A 24125-nucleotide genomic window follows, 5' to 3' on the forward strand; every position below is an offset into this window, starting at 1 on the left:
TTTGCTTACTGCAATTTTAAAACAAAACCAGACTGACATATAACTTGAATTCTGGACCTCATTAAAAAAATTCTAGGCCAAGGGTCATTGTTTCATACGCCTTAATGTTGATAGGGCAGTCAAGAAGTGTAACACTCTACTGTGAGATAATAAAATGCCTTTAGTACATTCCTCTGCCGCACTAGATGCAGCAGTCACAAAAGAACAGTAACACACAAGTGCAAGAGATAATAAAAAAAGAAAGTAGCCTGTTACACACTCCAAATGCTTTTGTAAACTTATTTAAAAGCACCCATCTATTGCAGTAAAGTTAATATACTGTTTTATATTCACATGTAAGTCCAATTTCTATGGCTATCGATGAACAATGACAGCACCTGATTTACAACATTTGTTTCAAGGCAATTTAATTTTCTCTACTGGCATCAAACTAGTCACGTACCAGTTCATGGATAAGAAAATCACTGTTAGTTCTCTTCTAAAGAAATAGTCCGTAAGGCTTAGACAAACAGAACTCTCTCTTCACATGAATTTTAAGTTAAGGATAAGCAAAGGATTGACTGCTAAAAGAGAGAGTCATCAATCCCGTGCAGTAACTAAAAGACACATCCTGTAGACAGTCTTTGCAGATATCCAGCTTAGAGGGGAAAGAAGATACTATGGTAACAATGCTTTGTTAAGTAGACAACAGCCAAGATGATGTGCTTCATACTTGTCATATACCTGAAATGAAGACAGATGAAGACTTGCCTCATGCAAAGCAAGTATTGAGCAGTATGCAATGGAGAACTACAGATGAGTTAATCAGACTGTATTCAGATCATTACATAGAACAAGCTCTAATTAGTAGCCACTCCCACTAGGTCTTCCCTGTTAAAAAAGGTGTCCTTGCCACAAGGTAACTAACTTGAGATAAAAGTCTAGCGAGAGCATGGCAGCCCAAGTTTCTGAGGCAGTAGGTCAAATTACAGAACAGTAGTCAACAAGTTCCCAATTTATAATAAAACTACAAAATTAGTGACTTGGATTCTAGCTTTAAGCTAATTAAGTTAAACATGAAAGGACTGAATGTTTTTCTTCACATGAGGTCAATGCTAAAATTCTGAAGCGAAGACAGAAATGATAATGGATTTTCATTATCTGTATCAAGCATTTGGCAAGACATACAGACATGCCTAAGAGATTTACAAAAGCCCCGATTCAAAATTTTCCAAAGCTAGTGTTTGGCAAAGCCTGTTTCTGGCAGATGAGATGAAAAGTAATCACAGGTGAGGCACACTGCACTAAGAGAGACTTTGGGGATCAGCCACTCCAAATGCAAAGTGGATTAATTAGCAGTGCCCACCCTTAATCTAGAGTTCTGGGAACTGAAAATTAAATCTGCCTGGACCCATCAGAAGACAACAAACTTCAACTGAGGCAGACAAGCCAACATGCTGGAATAGATGGAAAATTTTTACAAGAAATAGACCCTGCCATGCTTGGACTCTTAAGTGCAAACTATACAGGAGAAAAGGAAGCCGCGATTAACACCTCATCAGGGGAGGGCAGTGATGCAGTAGCATAATGAAGGGAAAGTTTTGATTTAATCTTGGCACAGTTTGATTAGATGTGTATTTCTTTAATTTCTTTGCTTAAACATTTAATAAACATTTGTCTATTTGGATTACCATAGCTAAGTACCTTGACCTGCATTCTACCTGAACTCCCCTTTATTTAATGACTGATTACTGCACAAGTACTTCTCTGACATGCTGGCATTATTATTTTAGAAATGGATTCTAACAGCTCATTCCCAGATGTACAGTCTTCAGATTCAATAAACTTTCTGTATAAACCACAGATTGAATGGCCTTTGTCCTTATTAGCTTATAGAAAATTAATTTCTAAGTGTTAATTTTTGGGCTTGGGCCGCTTGCCAAATGTTTAGGGCAGCTGCTAGAACTACAGACAATACCACACAAGTCAGAGATGGAAAGATCTATTAGGTTATTTCCTTCGACTACAAACTGATGAAGAATGGCAATCAATGAATCACATGCCTGTCATGTCCTCTATAGTATATACTCAATTGTGTTGGCTGGTTTTAAACAACCATAGCCACAAAACCTCTACCACTTCATTTATTGCTTCATACTACTCTAAAACAGACATGTTTGAAAAATTTACTAGTCTGTGGAACCTACTACCTTTACAGATTATGGAGCAAAGAACGAGCTAACACACCCATCCAGTCTGATCACCTTCACAATCAGAACCACAGTTTCAGCCAGTGACCCTCACATTAACCCTCATAATGCAAGGCTCAGCTCAAGCATGTTTTGAATAACATTCAGACCCTAAGGGCTTCAAGTACTAAGGACTTACCGTCCCTCGGCAAATTATTCCCACGTTGAATGACTACACAGTTTTAAATCTTTGATTTTTATATTCAAATTTCTCAGACTGCCCATTACAGCTATGGAACCAGCACTGCTGGGTCTACGTCTGCTAGCAGACATATTCCGCTGTATATTCTGCACTGTATTCTTAGTGAAACACCTTCAAAGTTCTTCTCTCCCTGTCCCCCATACTTGTTTCAGTTACCTGAGTGACAACTCAGACATTCTCTACCCATTCAGACCTTTTTTTAAAAAAAATATCTTTCCTTGAATAACAAGTCCCAAAGACATAACCGCATTTTGCACTCGACTGACAGTCTCTTCATTTTTATACATCCCTGGTGCTGAAATGCCCAGAACTGATGTGTCAGAGAAGTCTCAGCGACATGGGCTATATTTCATAGATCCTTGACAAGATGCATGTACACAGGCAGCCCAAAGTAGCATTTGACTTGTTGGCTCCATTTATTTCATTTACTGGCCCTTAAGGTCCCTTTCAGCATTACTGCTTTCCAAAGTAGTTCCTATTAAATATTTTATATTTTGTTACTATGCCTTGCACTGAATCTCATTCGGTCTCCTCTGTATCCTTGTGGATCTTTGAAGTGTTCTATATCGACTTCTGTGTCAGCAATGATGTTTTTAATGTCTGCAGCTTAAATATTAGATAAGAAGCACATTTCTGACATCCTTCAGTACAATTTCTCATAAAGACCTTCAAGTCCCTAACATGGATACCGTGGGCATGCTACACTCTCCCCACCACATTTCAGATATTTGAGGTAACCAGCTACATTTTAATATTGCAATAAATATCTATATAATCATAATATATTTTTAAATGATAGATAAACTATACTTGGTAATCAAAGTTTCTAAACACAAGCAACAGTAATAAGGGGAGCAAGTACCACTTTTAATGATCTGCTCCACTTCCCTATTTCAACTGTTGTAACTTCTACGCCTCACAATACTACGTGGGAAACAAAGGATTCAATAAATTAAAAATATAAAAACCAATTATCCTTGACATAATAAAAGGTTTCTCATGCAGAAACTAAACACTCGTGCAAATTCTGACCCGATACCATCTTAATAACAGATAAGCACAATAATGAAGTTCTTCACAGTTAATAAGAAAATTCTGTATTGAAGAGCTTTATGCATATTATATGAGGCTCAGAATGAACCTGTGAAAGATAACAGAGATAAAATAATCAGTATATGTATTATATGTATACCGTTTGGGCTCTTGAGAAGACTGGCTCATCTTTTAAGCATATCTGTGTAATGTGAAGGAAAATAAGCCTTGATTTTGATGAGAAACTATTAGCATTCTTGTCATACAAATAATAAAAATCCCTGCCCGGAAGCACTGTTTATGAGATTAGATAACTGCCATGCGATAAGGTCAACACTTAACTAAAACCTGTGCTTGTGACCTGTCCCTTTGATAGTGTCTTACTCTGGTCAGGCTTATTTTTTGCATTTTTTCCTACTATTCTATTAACTGATACACTTCATTGCATATACTGAACTGAAGGTAAAGGTTTCAAAGTAATACTATACAACCTACAAAGAAAAGGCAATCCAGCATTATGAGCACAACCAGAGTATTTCCAAATGTTTTAAGTTCCACCCAGCAGAATGGGAGTAACTATGGCTTTCTCATCACCACAATTTGTCACATTTCAGCCTCTGGAACAGCAGATCAACGGAACTGGGCTTGCTTCCCCCCCCCCCCCCCCCCCCCCCTCGAGGATGACTGCAAATTTCAGTCACAGTTATCGACCTATCATACAACTGAGGTGACCCAGAAGCAGGTCTCTAACTAATCCCCTGGGTGCCCTCATATTAGTAGAAACAAGCTACATTCAAGAGAAAAGTCAAGAAGTTAATTCAAAGATGTGGAGTTCTGAAATGCCACTGAATTTGGTAGGCATTTAAAATCAGTCAGATTAGATTAGTAGAAGGTTGTTCCTTGTTCTGCTGTTCTTAAGGAAATAAAATGACCGATCAGGAAAACAAATACATATAAAATACTCGTCATCTGTTTCCAGACCACTATCTTTAAAACAAACACAGAGAAAATATTTTTAGAAGTAATTAAATCAGCCACAGTGAGCCTGTAAGAAAGAACTACTTGTAGTGGAGAATTCCTAGGCAACTGTCCCTACTTGTTTTCTTCCTGTTTTGGCGGCTCAATGGACACATCCAAAAAAAGGGTCAAAACCTGAAATTACCAACACAAGCTGCTTGCCGTAAGCCAGTTGAAGCACTCCTCCAAATACAATTGTTATTCATATGAACAGGAGTAAACTCTTGACTACCCAGTCAGCTGCTTTTTGGGATGTTTGCTTTTGTTGTATTTGCACATGGATCAATATATGAAAACAAGAGGAGGAATTGTGAAACACTTTTCAGATTAATTAAAATTTTAGTGTATCAGCTGGGCAAGTCAAGCTAAAAATGAACAGCAAATTTATCAGCTGAGATAAATTCCACACTTTTTACCTGCTTACCTTTTTAATTTGAGTAGCAATTGATTTCAGTGCAACTGCTCATTTATGAGGTATATAAATGCTGCCAGGATTCAAACTGTTTTAAGCTGCTACAAAACCAGCTGTATTGAGACAGCGCAGGTGTGCATTGCCACCTACCAGAATAAGCAATGCAGCCAGTCTCAAAGTTGCATCCTAGAAGGCTATGCAGGAAGGGGTTGACATACACTTCAAAAGATCTCTCTGCATCACAGGAGTATTAGCAGGTCCTCTGGTGCTCCAGGAATGATTGCTTCAGAAAATTATACAGATGTTTTAAAACCAACTTAATATCTCATGTTTCCAGTTCTTGACTGTGTAGTTAGTTTGGTTTTTCGGCTTTATCAGCACACATACTTACTGCAGATTCAAGCTTCAGAATGTTATCAATCAAAGGCTGTATCAACATCATCCCAGAAACGTGTTGATGTCCTCAGAGGACATAAGGAGGCTTTAAAAGAGGTAAGCAACCAGAGAACATTACAGCAGGAAGGAGGGAAAGCAGCATGATGGGAAGCTTCTGCCACGTATTTTTGGCAGCTATGTTGTGCACCTGAACTAGAAAACTCTTTATAGAGTACTCAACTACTGTTTTTTTTCCCCTGGGCATAGAAAACTGCAAATGACATCATTATATACTGAAGGGCAGCAACAACAGGGACAGCAGTGCAGGAGACAAAGTTTTTTGGGGATACAGGGAACTGCTGTCAAAGATTATCATCAAAACATGATATGAGCTAGCAAAGCTACCAGCCAAACACCTCCACTGTGTAGACTATCCTCACTGCTTCCAAGCCGGCTGCAGGTTATTTCTGTTTCCACATTCTGACTCCTAATGCAAATCTCCCCAGCAGGAACCTACAACCTGAGCTCTGCCAGCTGTCTAGAGCCCAGATCAATTTACAGGAGTTCACAGCCAGGAATTGCACTGTTTTATGACCACACAAACCAAAATCTTTGGAATGAAATAATCTGAATCCATTTGAAAATGGCAACTCTCTGCCGTTTCTCTTAACAGAGGCTTCTTGCCATAAATTTGACAACATTCAGTATCTTAAGAATTCTTACTGAGCCTGAGAGAGAAACATCACTAAACTGCTGGCTTTGACATAGCTTCCTGAAATGTGAAGGGATATGTGGGGGTTTTTTTCCCCTTTTTCCCTTTTCCCAGGGGAAGGTAGATAATTATTCTTTCTAATCTATTATAGAAGCAACAAATGAACAAATAATTCTACAAAGATTTACGCAAAACCCCAATTGATTTAGACTGTTTACTTATTATGGCTCTTTATTTAACATTAATAAGCATTGTTTAAATTCTAAAATAATTGCATATAAACATGTTTATTTTATTGTATGTGCAGCTGTAGTATTGTTTAAAAATGCATTCAGTATAAAATAGTGCTTCTATTTTTTCCCCTGTTTTATTTTATAGATCTTTATGATTTAGGTTTTTGCCATTTTTAGCCACCAACCAATTTACAAGATACGGACAAGAAAGCTCAAAAAATTTCACTACAGTTGGCTGGTAAAGTAAAGAAAATGCTTTCTATTTGATTCTGTATTAAAAGGAAATTGGATATCACAAGACTAAAATGGTGATGCCAGCCAGAAAGATATTTTGAAACAAAATGCAGAAGACTGTCTTCAGAGGAAAGATGTAAACAAAAATGAGTGACTGATATAATGTGGACCACTTCAGACATGGCCGAGAGGTACCAGAGATCAGAAATGAATTATTATGCTCTAAAATGGTCCAATAAAAAAATCAAACTGTAGTGCAGTGATGAGAATTTGTATTGGAAAAAAGATAGGTTATAAAAAGAAAAAGGAGCTTTCAAGTACTGTAGGTTATTAGCTACTATGGAGAAATCTGTATTCAGGAGATTATATTTCTAACAAAATATGCACACAACCAAACAGCTGCATTTGCTGTTAAAAAGGAAGTGAACTATAAAAATTAAAAAGCTAGAGTGGAGACAGAATCACAGGCTAGAATAAAAATAATCAATGCAACCATCAATAGGAACGTTGGGATGAACACTGCGCTGCCTGAACACACAGCCACAAAGGCCGGAGGAAGAATGACTCAATTATATTTTTCCCCGTGGGCAAAGACATAAAAGATAGTAGGAGACACATTGAGCACATCACAAAAAAGCATTTGGGCAGCGCCCCTTGTTAGAAAGGAAGAACTGCGGTTCCAAACAGGGAATAATTACAGATGCTCTGCAAGTGAAACATTCGGGCTCTATTGCCTTCAGTAGTGAAGCCCCGAAGGCTGCAGCTGCTGTGCCCACCTTCTCGATGCTCGCCAGCCCACAAATGCACCCAGAATGGAAGCGAAGGCCTGCCTTTATGGAAGCAGTGGAGCAGCACTGGACTGGCCCCATTCTTACCAATTTCTGATCTGGGAGAGGGAACGGCTGAGGAGTTTTGAAAAAGGCATAAAACCCTGAAGCAGTTTGATGCTAAACTGGGGCAAGGGAGGAGAGGTGGGATGCAAAGCCTTCCTCGTGCATCTGCACCACAGATCACCTCTCCTAATCTCTTCCTGTCAAAGCAGGCAGATTTCTCAGGACTGCAGCATCCCTTACGCCACTGGCACTGAGAAGGCACCAACAGACAGCAGGGACTTGGCAGAACACCAACAGCTAACCCCAAACACATGGACTACACATGAGTAAACACATACCGCTGAGATCCGAGGTGGCATCTCCCTCAGAACAGCAGCTTCTGGCTCCTCTCTCCCTACACCACACAAGGATGGCTCTTTCAGTCACATTCAGGCTACTGAGATAAAAACATTACCTTGAGAGTCAAGATAGCACATTGAGACCTGAATAAGTTGACTATATTGTTGCACCATTCCCCAGAAGTGAAATCTAGGTTGCAAAGCCATGCTTTTCATTTCCGCTAAACTAATTTGAATGAGCTACTACCAAAAAAATGTAAATCACCTTACTTATCAAGACCTAACTGCTGGCCAGGCCTAATCCAAGCCTTTTCTAATTACACTAGGAAGGCAACCACCATCATAAGCTCTGCTCATATTCACTACCTCTATCTTGACCTTTCAAAAGCAGTTTCTGTGACTAGAAATGAGACTTCATCACTATCATCTTCATTATAAAAGGCAATTAGGTAATATTCTGGGAAGTTTTTTTAGCTGCTTGAGAAAAATTTTCAAGTACATGAAAATAAACTTGGAGATTTTCCTTTCACCAGGAGCTTCATCCCTTTACAGCAAGAGTTCCACCTCTACATGCTGTGATCAGCAGCATGACCTAAAGCAGCACCCCTTCCTGACAACGGATGAGAGAATGCAATCCATTGCCACCTCCAAAATGCAACCATACTGCAATCAGTAAGAGCTGGCTCCTGCAGACCACCAGCTAGAAGAAATCACAAAATACACCACTACCTCATGGAGGAGTCTGAGACGCTGCAGCAGTCGCTATTATTCAGCTACCTTCTGGTTCCAAGATTTCTGTGGCAATCAAAAGGTGCAAGCATCCTTAAATTGTTTTGTCATAAAGGAAAAAATTAAAAGTCTAGTGCTGAGCTGTAAATCCTGCATTGCTCATCAGATCCCATTGACAATGCATGGCTAGCAAGCAGCTCTATTACATGACCCCAACATCAAGAGCTCAAGCAGATTCAAAATCAATAAGACTCAGTTCAAGTAAATGACAATAGATACTTTCTGATTGTGCAACCAGAGGCATGTTTATACCAATTTATGCAGAAAAACATAAATTCAAAGCTTGTATTATGCCACTTCAACAAATAGTAAAATAGTTGCTCTAAAAGAGCTTATCCTGACTGGACAATAACAGAAAGTCTGCTGTCTTAAAAGCACTGTTTGGAGAAAAGTTAATCAAATACTATGTTCTCAAACCAAAAGTGCCACTTGAAGTTACTGTTGGACAAAGCAATGAGAAAGGCACTGAAGTCTAAACAACATTTACTGTGGCCTTGGTACATATGAAGTGCATGTATTTAATTTTATATTTACTCAAAAATAATTGCAGGCACAGAGGGAAAGTTATGCTGCAGTTTAAAAGCTACATAATTAGTACATAAGTTGCTACGTAAGTAATACCCTTCTGATTAAAGGTTTTACTCCACTGACTAATTATAGAAAACCTGGGGCGTGTTTGTGGCACAAAGACCCCTTTTTTGCTTGCTGTCTTCCCATAAGACAAAGGCATTTTTTAAGAGTGTAGGGGAGAGCCACTTCATGCTGTTATGAATGCTAACCAACCCACCAGTGAGTGAGAGCTAAGTGGAGTGACAATATGGTGAAGATTCTACAGGCAAATGTACCACACCGCAAAAAATCTCTCTCTTTAACATTAGGTTAATTAAAGAAATGGCTTCACCCATTCCTACAGGAAACCTCTTCCTTGGCCACAGTACTTGAAAGGAAATCTAACAATATTTTGGAAAGGACAAGAATAATTCACCATGAAATATTCCAAGCTCATTTACAAATGTGAAACCATTTAAGCTTTAAAGCAAGTGACGTGCTTACTACATTGATGTAAACAAGTCCAGAGCAACATTTGGTAATGCTCATTACATTAGAATAGATTCAAAAGCCAAAAGAAAATTAACACTTCATCAGTAACATTCAACTCTTCCACAAATATACCCCTAACATAACACAACATTGGCTGCATCAAACTGGACTCATACTTTGCAGCTTTTATTGGCATAACCAATGCTAAAAATATATGGGATCTTCAGAGAAAGAAAATCAGGGAGAAAGCCTAGTAGATGGAGCCACGGAAATTCAAAATCATTGATATTCATGTATTCACACTTGTTTAACATGCATATCATTTGGGGATAGGAGGACATTTAAAAGATACAAATATTTCCCTCTTAACTTGCGTGTAGTGAAAATACTAATGCTCTTTCTTCTTTTAGCTACAGTGCACCATGCTGTCTCAATTATATTTCTAACAATGTCAGAGAAGATATAAAATCCGTCTAATCTATGAAACTGATGAGATGGGGAGGGAGGAGTGCTATGAACTGTAATAAATACTATATACAGTTTAGAAGTACCCTTAACTTTTGTCCCTTGGGTTTCTTACATGCTTTTGGTAGCTTTTAGCAAGGATTCTAGCAACAGAGCTGAACAACCCTGACCTGATGTCCTACGCCATCCTCACTGCCAGGCATTTCCTCCCACATAAAAATCTTTTTGGAAGTGTGGTTTCAAGGAATGAAAGAACCTCCAGATCATTGACTTCCCCCAGCTCCTTTTTTGGATAACACCCAAGGCAAAGGAACATAGTTACTTTACAACATTTGGGTTCTGATGCCTGGAGGGCTGCTCCTCTGCACTGCCAATACATCTCATGGTGAACAACTTAAAATCAGATGCTGACAAGTGCTGCTCAATTGAAAGTCAGTGTTGGGAAGTACCGAATAAAAGCTACATTGCAAATCATCTGGCGTAGAAACTTAAGATAAAGAAACAACACTGGCAATAAAATTAGTCATCAGAATATGTGAATCTAATTAAAATATTACTCAAAAACATCTGTTAAGAGGAGGAAGCAGCCTGCAGGAATTATTCAGTGCTCCTAGACCCATGTTCTAGAAGAGCTAATTATACATAATTCCTCTTATGTTCACGCTGCAAAATATAAAGTCAGGGTGTAGAGCTAGGAATGATTAAAGAAAACAAAATGAATATCTGAAATACTGAATTTCATTTTGTAAGACCTGTATATGAAAGCAAGTTGAAACAAGCAGTATTCAGATCTGCATTATTCTGTACAAAATAACTAGCCTCATACACAACTTCCCATTCTTATTTTCCATTGCAGAACTGAGAAATAGTCTAGTATGTTTGGTTTAGCTTTCACTTTGAGAAGACTGTGAAGGTTACAGCCATGGGAAGCAGCCACTTTCTCCATTTTCTGTTTCTTCTAGATGGCCTGACTAAAGCTATTTGCTACTATCAGTACTTCCCATTTGTAAGATGAGGATATGCTAATATTTGTAACTCTGAATAATACAGATTTATGGTGATCTTCATCTTACTCCTAAGCCCAAGGGGAAATGAAATACTAACAAATTTGAAAATGGAAGATAAGACCTTCTGATGTAATTTAACAGACAATGAATTAAATGGGTAAAAATGAAAAAAAAAAAAAAAAAAAAAAAGACTAAAGAGGAAGAATGAGTAATCTTTTGTCACCCATGGTAGGATGACAATAAATTCTCAAAAGATCTCACACTGTCAAGAAGAAATGATATTTAGATTAAACCTTGCTAGACCCTAAAAGGATAATTTGTCAGTATTTTCCACTTTTCTACCAATCCTGTACTCATTTGCTAGATTCCTTCTTTTTATCTCACAGTATTACAGTTTGGACTAGCTGCAGAGCATTTCACTAGGGGGAAGAAAAAAGCTCTAGATATCTTTGTATTTAAAACCATACTGGCTGAGGGTATAAGGAACGAAATAAGAGTAATTTGATCTTATTATCTAATAGCCTTAACTATAGTCTTCTATGATCAGAGTTCACAAGTTTTCCTGTAGTGTTATTTTGCACTAATGATGTTCCACTGGCAGCTTTCAGCAGAACATCCCAAACTTTGATGAAAACCAGGTTCCAACTGTCAGGAATATTTACAATTTAAGACATATAAGTGAGATTATGCTTCTATTTCAAAATAAGTATTAAACTAAAATAAATAATTTATTCCAAAGGATATGCATATAAAATGTGACTGTAGGCTGTTTCTGTAAAGTAGATTCCTGAACTTCTAACACATTTTAAATACTAACCAAAAAGAGATGAGAAATAAAACAATATGAACTTAATAATAAAACAACATAAAACATCAGGCTAGACATGCTGATTGTTTAGAACAGAACTGTTCCCAGCAATACACTAGTCCAGAGATGTCCTCATGTAGAATTCATGGCAAACGTTTAACAACAGAAAAAGTATTTTGTTCAGCGTCGCCTTAGTTTCACAAAGATTGCTGAAATGAAGAGTCCGAATATCCTCACACTTTTGCACTGCAGCTCTCTGACGGAGGCAGGTGCTTTACTGCCTATCCCATCTCATCTTCCCCCCGCCTCCCCGTGGCAGCCTAGATAAACCCAGTTCCCAAGAATCGCAGCAGCACTGCATATCCTTTTGCACTGTAAAATATTTGTGGAAATACAAATTTTTCCTACATGCTCTTTTCCACCTGAGGAAGTGAAAAGAATTTAAAAGAAAGAAGGAGCAATAATTTATATTGCCACAAGCTCCTTAAGCCACATCCACTATCCTTTCCGCACGCCTTCAGCCAAGTGGTTTTTTTTTGAGCTCAAGTGCCAAGTTATTAATTTCTAGGATAAAAATCAGACCTGATTGTTCTCCTCAAGCTTCCCTCCCTCCCTCCCCTCATTTAGCTACCTATGAAGGAAAACAAAACTACAGGGCTAAAAATACTACACAACCTTGTGCAAATGCACAGATACTTTTTACTATGTTGTGGACAAAAGTCATTTGGATTATGAAATATAAAAAATATTTATGCTACACTCTACATACTGTTTCATTATCTTTAATGTAAAATATTACATACTGGTTGATATTTGTCTTTAGCTTAGCATTCATTGTGTTTAAAAGAGAAACACAAGAAAGGGAATGTTTTAGCATTGTGTACTTATTTTAATATACCATATGAAACCTGTAAAGATTACAATAGCAGATATGCAGATGCAATGCATTGCCAGTCAGAAAAAGTAATGAAGACAATTTTTAAAAGGCTGAATTTTCCTCACAATACTGGCAAACAGCAAGTCATTAGCTGAATTTCCATATATGAGCAATTTCATTAATGGCTTAAATACCAGGGGCACAGATGCAAGACTTTCAGGATGTTACAGTGCTTATAGAAGCCTTTTACACTTATCCAAAGCAATTCAGATGACTTACACACTTCCTTTGAGACAGTAGCATTTCCAAAGGAATCACTCTGAGATAACAAAAGCATCGTACACCTAGCAACTCCAGCAGAGGAACTGCAAGGTCAATGTTAGTCCAGTGCTCCCCAAAAGCCATTGCTACATTACTGCAGAGATCCACACGCTTCCTTTGACACAGAGGAAGCTTCTGTTGTGCCAGAGAAGCAACCAAAATTAATACCATCTAAACACTAAAAGAGAAAAATCCCCCACCACAAGAAGCGAAAGAAGTCTTTTATTAAGGGAAGATTAGTGTCTCTTTTCTGTCAAATATCAGAGAGTATCATGTATCAAATATCTGACTACAGTAAAGCAATAGTAAACAACAGAAGTTGAAGAAATTTCACAATGGGAGCTTTGCACTCTTGTTCAAGTGATGAGGTTGCCTTAGTCTATCAGGTGACTAAAACCATGCAACAGACAGGTGTCTACAAACATAAATGCAATCCATGCCAGAATAAAAAGGCAAAATAAAGTACACCAGGAATGAAGAAAAAAATATTAAATGGCACAGATGAAAAGGGATTATGACTTATCTTTACCTTTCTGTTTTCAAGGCTACTTACACATATTTGACCTAACTGTTCTACTTAGAAATTAGTAACTCAATTTCTTAATTGCACCACTGTAAATAGAGAGAGACAGGACAGGAGCTAACGGAAATACTTCAGACACAGCCATCATTATTACAAACACAATCCTCCACAGACAGACACATGCATACTTCTCAGAGCATGTATTGTTATTATAATGTAGCTGTTGGTAATAATTTCCTGCAGAAATGAGAAAGCCAGAGATCAGCTTAATGTCTGGCTTGTTTACAAAATAACAGTAAATAACAGCAACATTAATCCCACTGCTCTCACTTTCTTGCATCAAACACAAGACTTTTATGAAAAGCCAAATTCAAGTCTAAACAGGTGTGAATTCACAGTAGGTCTATTGACAGGTACCATAAAGTAAATCAGAATCTTGTCCTCAGCTATATCCTCCCTGTGTTTGAATAACTACAGCATTGACAAAGCTGCATTTCTCATACAGCATAAGCAATTCCAGTATTTCTTTACTAATTAAACATATTTATCCTTTTAACAGGTACTGTTAAGATACTGGATCTGAAGCGCAAAGAGGTGACGTGACTTGCCCAACAGTCACTCACCTGTCCAGCAAAGTGAACCACCACCACCCCCCCCCCCGCCCCCCCAAGATTTCGAGAGTCAAAAGCTCTGTTAAATGGACCACTGCCCCAGGGTGTAAAACGAATACTTAGGTGAATTACACAAGATCAATCTTACATGTTTCTATGCTATTAAACTCGGCTTTGATCTGTAACCTACTAATTTCTCTACTACATCTACTTATTAATACATGGCTAATATTATTCTGCCTTTGCAGTTTGCTGTTTACAATTATTGATATTATTAAAATTATGGTTCCAAATAGAATCTGATCCTGTACACTGATGTTAAGAAAGAAGTGTCCCAATAATTTCTGTGGGAAAAAGGAATCAGCTACATGTCTTCATAGCTAGGGGTTTTTTCTTCCCTTTTTGCTTTGTTTTTAAAAACAAGACAAATATGGTATTAAAAAAAATCCTCACACCAGATCTCAAGCACTCTAAAATTATATTCCATGACCAGTCTAGTGGTATTTCAGCCTGTACTAACACCCTAATTTCTTGCCTACAGATCTCAGACAAGCTGTTGTGAACTATAGCAAATGCCTTGTTATCATAAAATAATGCAGCCTAAGGAACTGAACGTGAATCTGGCTCTAAGACTGAGTGTGCATTTCACAGCACACTTGCATCCAGTACTGGGAATCCAGTACCCTGCTATTGTTTCTCACTAGTTAGTAGAGAAAGAGTAACTAATTGCATAAAACCACCTAAGCCCATGTCAGGAGAAAGACAAGCAAGTCAGCCTTTAAAGGACTTGGAAACAATCTGACAACCTAGAACAAGTCAAAAATTGTGTTATTGTACATATGGCTCAAGTTTCATACTAGCTCTCAGCTGAGATGTAGATGCTAAAAAAAAGAGTTGATGGTTGTGCAAACAAGCCAAATGTGGTTCAAAAATGGATCATGGAATGAATGCACTTGGGGTAAAATCCATTGCTTCACAGCTGCACTGGCATCTTGTAAAGCAAAACATAAGAACTGCATGAAGGACTTAATGGGGAAGAGTATACAGATACCAAATAAACTGTAGTCTTCTTTTTAGTACACTAGCTAGTGTGGGATGCAGATCCATGCCACGTGATGTAGTTTCAGATACATGCCTGAAGACACCCCTTTTGTAGGTCAGGGCTGTGTCCTCTCCCGGACCATAGCTGTACTCCAGAGAAATAAAGAAAAGAATAAATTCGCCAGCTCAGTAATCTGGCAGACTAAACCACTGCTCTCAATATTCGGATATGCTGTGATGACAGGTACCGTTGTTTCAGTGAATTGTGGGCAAATGCAGTCTTCTTCAGTGGAATAAACCATTTTTGATATTGTTATTATGTAGTGTTTCTGTCTCAAATTTACATTAACGTATTGTAGTGTAACACTGTTCATGTTTAAACAGAGCTATTTATGCTATACTAAAGATAAGCAATGATCCCCAAGAAATTGGTCGTTCATTACTTGCAGTTAATATATATTTTGCTTAGCCTCAGGCAAAGCTGAAGGCAGTTTGTGCACTAATAGGCTATTATTAGTTGCCATTAACATTGACAACACCAATTTAAATGGGAATGTTGGTGTTTCATACAATCTGTTCAATGCTGCCAAAACAACCAGAGTATGCTTTAAACAGTGATTATGACAGTTGGTACATCTATGAAGGAAAATAATCCTCAAATTCTCAAATTGTGCTACTCCAAATACATAAAGAACTATATATCCTGTGTCAGGGAACCTCCTGCTAGAGTTTTGAATGAATATGAGAAATTCAAGGAATATCTAAACAGAATAAAATTTGCAAAAGTATAGTTGCTTCAGATCAATGTAAAGGAAAGAGATGTCCTGAAGCAGGTCTACCAGAGTCCATACACTTAGCTGCCCTAACGTCACCACAAAAAAAAAGCTATTATGTATTCGTAGCACAATTATGCTCATAGAGAAAGTAAATAAACCCAACAACAAAAACCAACTGACCTTTTCAAAATACAGATAATAAGAGCAATTAGTTTTCTCAAACAGTGCAACAACTGTATCTTCCTCATTAATTTTACTCCAGTTGTAAATAGCTGTGTTCACATGCCATTTGGTCAACCCTTTGAAAGCCAGAATTTCTAAATATCTGTTTTTACAGTGACTAGACAGTACCATGGAAACTAGCATTTCACAAACTTCCAGAAACTGATCTTGCACGCTTACCCATTTTCACACCACAGAAGTTACTGGCTGGCACGAAGGAAGTCTGCTTCCATGGCAGGAACTGACAAGGATAAATGCAACACTTGTGGCTCTCTGATAAAGCCCCTAGCACAAATGACTGCATAGAAAAAGAAAGTTGTGCCATCCATTAATTCATTTAAGTAGAGATTTATGAACTTGTGTATTCAAAGAGTGCTTTGTTACTGAGTGCCAACCCAGATGGAAAACATGCTGTTCTCTGGACCAGGAATCTCAACTATGAACTTACCTGTGATGTACTAGATGATATAAATGAATATAGCTTGAACCATCATAGCCTTCAAATTTATCCTCATTAACTTTCAAGACTGTAAATTATTATAATGACTCAACACCACAGGAAGCACTGGTACTCTGTCGACCCTGCCTGGAAGCAACTCAGATGAGCTTGTGCCCTCAGTTTCTCTCCCTTCCGACTTACTCTTGCCCTCACTTTCCTCTCCCAATTGTTTAGTTCAAATCTGTATTTGAGTATCTAAAACATCAATCCCTGAGTAAAACTTTGTTATAAAGCTTACAAGGAATCAAATATTAAAACCATATACAAAAGGACCACTCTGTTCCACTCTAGACCATGCAGGAAATGAGTTTAGATTGATTAAAATAATTCCCCGAGACAAACATTTAGAAGAAACCACTCTATTCTTTGTTGGTGTAGCACAATGATTACGTGTCCCCATCTTAATGACACTTAACCCACGGTTCCTGCACCGTAGGATGATGTACAGTAACAAAAGCATTTCCTTTACTACCTACAATAATTTTCAGCTATAGCAAATGACTTCTTTAGTACAACTTGCATGGCTAGCAAAACACCATGAATACCCAGCTGCACCGCTGCATTCTAGATTGAAATATGTAACTCAGTTATATGCTTAATCTGCTTTCAATACATTGGCTTCCCAGCACCTTAAAACATAAATGACCATGTGTATTTCTCAGTCTGGACGGTACAAGTGTGCACATTCTTTTCTCAGGTAGCGTGGCCTTTAAACCATCTGCATTGTTAGTGCATTTAAGGGCCAACCAACTCCAGGCAGACCAGACTCAATTCCTTCAACCACTGTCTAAACCCAAATGTCTTAGGCAAACACACAAAAAACCTCCAGACCCAAACAAAAACCCCTAAGCAACACCACTTTGCAGAGGATGGATCCCACACAGAACGCAGCAGAAGCAGGAAGCTAGAAGGCAGGCATCCATGGATCGCTGTGCAAACGGGGGGCATCTGAAAATTAACTGATTCTAGCAGCACGATACAATGTGATAGCACAGAACTCTTAAACCTCAAAGGAGTATTTAATTAAAAACGAGCTGTGCACTAAAAGCTTTCTTCTTTTTTTTTCCCCCAACATGCAGATAATCTAATGTCTTTGAACCTATATGGAATGTTATCATTGGTATTGGCAAATATGCAGATGAAATTATAATTAGATTACCAGCTTTGAATTTGACATTCAAAACACATAACAACAGAAAGGACATTCATAACTGAACTTCTTCATTTTATGACTACAGATCTACAGAAGTTTATCACTGTCAACACAGAAGCATCAATCCACCACTTGCATTGGTTCCCCTATCTCTTATCCAGTTAACATACATATTTAACCACATTTAGACCTGCGTAACTTGTAGCTCTTAAATACAGAAATTGAAATATGAGCTAAGTTTGTTGATCTTAAGCATGATAAATTTGTTTACTCACTATACTCTTTAAGGAAACGTTTAGAGCAAATTTTCATCAATTTTGATGCAGAGATAAAAATTATTAATTCCCCCAGTATTACTTAATAAATATATATTTTCCCCTTCTGTGACACACGAAGCCATAAAAAAAGCAAAAAAAAGTAAAAAGATCCTGAAAGAGAATAAATATTAAAAAAAAAACACAACCAAAAAATAAAAACCCCAAACCCACAACCCCTAACCCAGAAACCCACCCTCCATATGCAGAGAAATACAGAACTGAGATATGACAAAGACCTTTTCAATCTGTCCTACTGATAAAAGTGTGTCTTCAGGTCTAGCCTGAAATTACAGGTAAATAGAGATTCCAGGTTGTCTTTCTGAAGTCACCTGGCTGTAGAGTCTTAAAGTTACACCAGGAAGCCAGCAGGTGCAGGATCAAGTCTATGCAAAATGCGATAGAAATGTAACATATAGGTTTCTTTTAGAACCCAATTCATAGGTGACTAAACTCAAATGATAAATATCCTATGGCATAAAAATGCAGAATGAAGGAAAATAATTGGTGTCTAGAAGAATGAAGTTTTTTTTAAAAAAAATGTTGTTTCATTTTTTTGTCTTATTTTCTATCTACACCATAAATACAATACACATACCAAACAACCCTTCCACTTTTCATATAATACAGAGATCTAAGAGGGAAGGGAGAAAGAAAAGAAAAGAAAAGAAAACAAAACAGGAAAAAAGGAAAATAAAGGAGAAGTAGAACAAGAAAGTTTCAAATAAACTACTACTGTTCAGTACATTAGATGCATTTCTTTATTACCATTTTCCCCATCAGACTTCCTTTCATGGTCAGTGTCAGTGAGGGACAATGCTGAGTTTGCCCGGCTTGACAAACAGGAGCTGTGTTCCGATTTCATCCCCCTCATCCACATCCTCAGGGCATGATCCGGGGACGCACCACCTTCTGTTTCAGTATCCACATCTGAGCCCACCTCTAGTGGGTAACTGTGCTCAGCTACACCGTGTAAATCTGTTTGATAGCCAGAGCACAGAATATGGGGAGTCTCACAGAATTCCATGTCTGGAAAAAACAAAAGTTCAGAAAAAAAATTTAGGAGTGGAAAGCAATATACTTTTGATTTTGTCTTGGAGAATCTGTTTAGAGAATTAACATTGTTAATACTACAAGACTTTTTTTGGTCAGTGGCTCACTTTTCTATCTAATCTACTATAATACAACTAAGAGTGCAACTCTGGAAAATACATAATACTGCACTGTAATTGTGCCTTTTTTTCTGATAGAAATTTACATTATAGTTCAAACGTGTACACACCCACACGTCGATAGTAGTACATCAATTTAGAACTGAAGTGAGTACTTACAAATACAGATACTTTCTTGGGTTTTTGCCAGAAAGGCAGAAAAGCTCTAAAATTAATCTTAGTATGTTTTTATTATAGGGAAAGCATAGCACATTTGTGAATAGAGAAATTACAAAATAATGCCTGAAACATTTGGTTAATCACAGAAGACAAAGAAAGGGTACTTACCATTGGCTTGCTCTTTGAGAGTGCTGTCCTTGCATATTCACACCAGTGGGTTTTGGTTCTCCAGTGCTGGTGGCCTACAGGAACTTCCTAGAAGAGCAGTGACTGCTAGGACTGTACAAGTACCCATCTCATGACACCAAGCGATCAGAGATTTTAAAGAGTTGTACAGTGCTCTCAATACTTCAGTTACTCTTGCTGAACACCGCAACTGTAGGGCAGTAGAAATCCGAGGACAAACAGAAGGTGGACAGGACCCATAATGTGAATATGCAGAGGAAACATTCTCGAAGAACTACAGGTAAGTAACACACATCAGCAAATTACAACTTCCCTTTGAGGTAGCCTCTGCATATTCTCACTTGTGAGAATCCAATTACAAATGCAACTCCCAGGGAGTAAGACAAGGAGTTCTAATTAAATAAGGATTACAGAACTGCATTCCCTAATTGAACATCAGACCTGTGATGCCATCTTGAGAGACTAAATACAATATCAAACATGCATACAGTATACTTTCAATTTCTAGAAAAGAAAAGAAACATTCGAGGCAAGAGGCATTGATAGAGATCAGGACAAACACTCTCTTCTACTGTCATCCTGACTAAAGCTTTAATTTGCCAAACTAATCTACTTACCAGCCAGCGAGTGGAATGGTTCTTACTTTAACCATACTCTTTGAAGTAATAAAGCACCTGGTATTTTCTTGAAGGTATCAACAAAAATCTACAATCCCAATTCTAAGCTAGAATATGCTGAGGTGGCTGAATTTTCAAGTCACCTCTCTCTGCGTATCTTTCTTCTGCCATGAAAACGAGCACCAGTTGTAGTGACAGCCCACATAGGCTGGCTTTCAGCTCAGGGCATGGCAACTTCTTTTCCAGAAGGCAGGGGAAGGAGGAGGACAGCAAACAAAGAAGTGGCCATGGCCTCATTTTCCTATGCAAGAGTCCTGGAAGGTCAACCTTCCCCCCTGGTGTTGTCACTGCATCGGCTGGCCCATCCCAGCAGCAAGGGCCATCACTGGCTCCTTTTGGAGTGGCAAGACAGGTATGGAGGCCCTCCAGAGTGCTCCATCACATAACTGATCTTTTCCCCTTGTTCACAGGAGGAGGACTTGGTCTCAGCCAGACACTTGAGAATCTGCAACATACTCCACCTGCACTAGCCCCGTTCTCCAAACCTCTCAAATGCCTTGAGGCTGGCTGTGAGGTTTGATGGCGCTGGCTAGATGAAAATGGCCAAGACACTGGGAAGCAGCTGCCTAGTTTTTGCAGCAGAGGCAGTATCTGCCATTTGAACTTTTATCTCTTTATGTTCCCGAGGGCCTGTTTAAAACTAACACTTGGCTGATTGGCAGAAGGAAGGAGGAGCAGTAGTTCAAGGCAGTACTTGTGGACACAAATGGAAGCTGAGACTGGACGCTACTAGTTCTCAATCCTACACAGACGCTTGCAAGAAAGACTTTGAAACTTATAAGACTGGAAAAAATCTCTCCTTCCCACATGGCTAAGATGGTAAACACAAAAGTTCCGTCTTCAGAGAAGTCATGTTGTTCTGAGATTTTCAAAGCTCACGAGGCATAGGAGACACAAAGGCAATCTCACAGAAAGTTACTGGATATAACCAAGTACAGCGTTGCTCACACAATGCCCTATTCCTAAGTATCATTTTAATCATGTATTAAAATGACATGATTAAATATGACAAACAAGCTGCACTTGGTTTGGTGGAGCGCAGACCAAATCTTTGTATGACATGAAGAGCGCAGATATTGATGTTGGACACTGAACCATCACAGCTGCATTGCACTCCTAACTTTTACTTTCTTTCTGACAGCGCTAAATGGATAAAATCAACTTTCTATAAAATATGGTTCCAAATGGTGCACATCAATTCTTGTTTTTTCTTTACCAAATTAAAAAGAACTTGTATATAAACTAAGAATTAAAAAGCCAGGAACAGTCCCAGATTACCATCCCAGACCCTAGTATCAGTGAAATACAGACCGAACCACATCAGCAGGCTGCTTCTACTCCACCCTGAAAGGACTACATTGTTCTTTGAAACTGAGGTTGTGGATGACACTATTTCACCAAACATTTTTCAGTAACAGAAAGCTGAGTCAATGTTTTCCTGTGAAAGACCTGATTTACGGTTCACCTTAACTGACCTGAGCTACTATAAAAAAGTTACAGGAGCTTCACTCCACGTACTGCACCTGTGGTCTGGAGGAAAGGTGAAATCTTGCTGGCAAGTAGTTCACAACCAGCAAGGAGCTAGTGTCTCACATGCAGGGATAGTGTCCAGATTGTCCACTCCATCAGAATCTTATGATGGTTAACACATGCTTTAGCAGATGACATAAAAGAGAGGAATAAGTGTATACTGCCTTTTTAAAGAAGTGTATTATCAAAGAAAATTAAGGTTTAGCTGCTAAACCCATATAAAAACTCAAGGAAAGTAAATTAGGCTCATGCATTTGGGCAGTTGTGTTTAAACACCCTAACAGGTCTTTAGCGCTTCACATAAGCGCTAATGAGAAGGTACATCCAAAGGGGGACAGTTTATTGATGTACATCAGGAACAATTTATATTGAAAAACACACTTAATTCTTTACTTATGAAGTAAGAGAGCCAACAGGATTATCAGCCTCAATACTGGTCTCAATGCTCGCCGAGGCCCACACTGCAGAAATAACCTCCAAGAAACTGACCCTTTTTTTTTTTTTTAAACTCTCTCAGAATCTAGTATTATTGTTATTTTTTAACCTATTCTGTAATTTTAATTTTGTATTTTATAATACAATATTATAATATTGTATTATATATATTTTTAATATATGAAAAAAAATAAAAAAAATGTAATTTTAACCTACTTCTGTAAAGTACTACAGCAACACAGGGTTCTTAGAGTAGGTCTTTGTCAACTACATTACACCTTGGGATCTCAAGAAGTATCTTCTGAACGTCGTCCCCTTTCAAAGCAGATTCCTACTTATTTTCACTAGCTGAGGAACTTCGCTGTAATTACAAATATTCTCATAACTTCATGAACCATGTCCGCTGATGCCAGGTCCTCAGGGAGCAAGGACGCAGGCACTTTTCTACATGGATGTCCGCTCCAGGCAGATGTCTGCCCCTAGCAGCCTGCAGCCCATGTACTCCATGTTTGCAATTGCATATGCCAAGGGGAAAACTCATCCCAGTAAATCTCACAAATGCTAATTAGATTACACATGTTTAAGAAGCACAGAATTTACCCTTTAGTCTATAAGTTAATTCAAAATGTAGCAGCTAACATATTCAGTATTTGAGCTAATTTTTTTTTGGTGCAGCAGAAAAAAGTGACTTTTTTATACTATAACTGATATTCAACCCAAGTGTAAAACAATATATTGTTTTAATAGTCTATTTCTTAAGTATACAAGCCTTTGTAGTATTTGAACTCCCACGGGAGGCATTTCCTGAAAAGCACTTAGAATGCCAAAAGTGGCTGCTTTTAGTCTGCATATCTAACCTCGTTACCTAAAATACTACATATTTCCACAAGGAGATAAAGTTCAAGTGGGTTTATGATAGATTCAGTCTTACCAAAAAGACATAGTTACAAGAGAAATGAGGGAACATTAATATGAAAATCAAGTTTTTGCATGAACTGTGGACAGAGAAAAAAAGGTTGCAGTTCTAAATGTATATAGAAGATCACGATCGGATTTTCAGCTCTGAAGCCTTGTGGAGCCTATTGTAACACAACTGTTAAAATTACAAGTACTGTATCCCGCATTGATACTAATTTCTTTTTACAAAGAGTAATATATAAAGATATGCAAAATGTCTAATGATCAAGAAAAGGAATGAAGGTTAGGTGCATAAAATATATATATCAGCATTTTAGTTAATAGATCCCTTTCTTTCTACCTTTAAGCTACTTAATTTTCCTGGAAGAAAATCTTCACAGATGAGCAGTTAAAGAGAAGTTTGACCCCACCGGCCAGTGGTGCCTTTGCTATTTAAGGTGCTCACGTTGACATGAGCACTAACTAGGCAGCTGACCAGGCAGCCGGCTCTAACATTGCTACCACTTTGTTCATCAGCTGAGCGCTACTGAAAACTCCAGATACACTCACCAAATACTTACTTACTACAGCATCAATTCAGCCACCGACAGAATTTTCACGCTTATATAAAGCACTTATCCATTGCATTTTCAGGACTATTTCATTGTCCTTTGCATAGCCAGGGGTAACTGTCTGCCACCTACCCTTTCTGCAACTCTTTAGTTTTTCTGGCTCAGGGTTAAAAAAAATAAAAAAAAATAATAAGTACCCAAGTGAAAGACCATGCTGGCCCTGCTCTTCAACTTACTATTTATACCAACTTAGTGGACTTTCAGCCTTGTGAAATTTCCATGCTGTTGCCATTTGCCAAGAATTTTGCTAATTTCCAACAACTAGCTGAAAGAGTAAATAAATATTTCAATAAATAAATATTTAAAATAAGGAAAACACTGTCCAAACAAAGTAATAAAAGAGAATCACAGATCTTGTGTATAAACAGAGATGA

The 24125-nt window shown here is 38.0% G+C and overlaps 1 protein-coding gene across 2 annotated transcripts in view; it reads right to left on the reverse strand.

The window, feature by feature from the left end:
- TENM1 (teneurin transmembrane protein 1) overlaps window positions 1-24125 on the reverse strand; it is a 349253-nt gene that overhangs the window by 211213 nt on the left and 113915 nt on the right. For both annotated transcript variants that reach the window (XM_056359800.1, XM_056359799.1), the window contains exon 3: window positions 18832-19092. In XM_056359800.1, the coding sequence (XP_056215775.1) occupies window positions 18832-19092 (261 nt within the window). The remainder of the gene's footprint in view (window positions 1-18831; window positions 19093-24125) is intronic.

Source organism: Falco biarmicus, chromosome 14 (assembly GCF_023638135.1).
Source record: "Falco biarmicus isolate bFalBia1 chromosome 14, bFalBia1.pri, whole genome shotgun sequence".
NCBI lineage: Eukaryota > Metazoa > Chordata > Aves > Falconiformes > Falconidae > Falco > Falco biarmicus.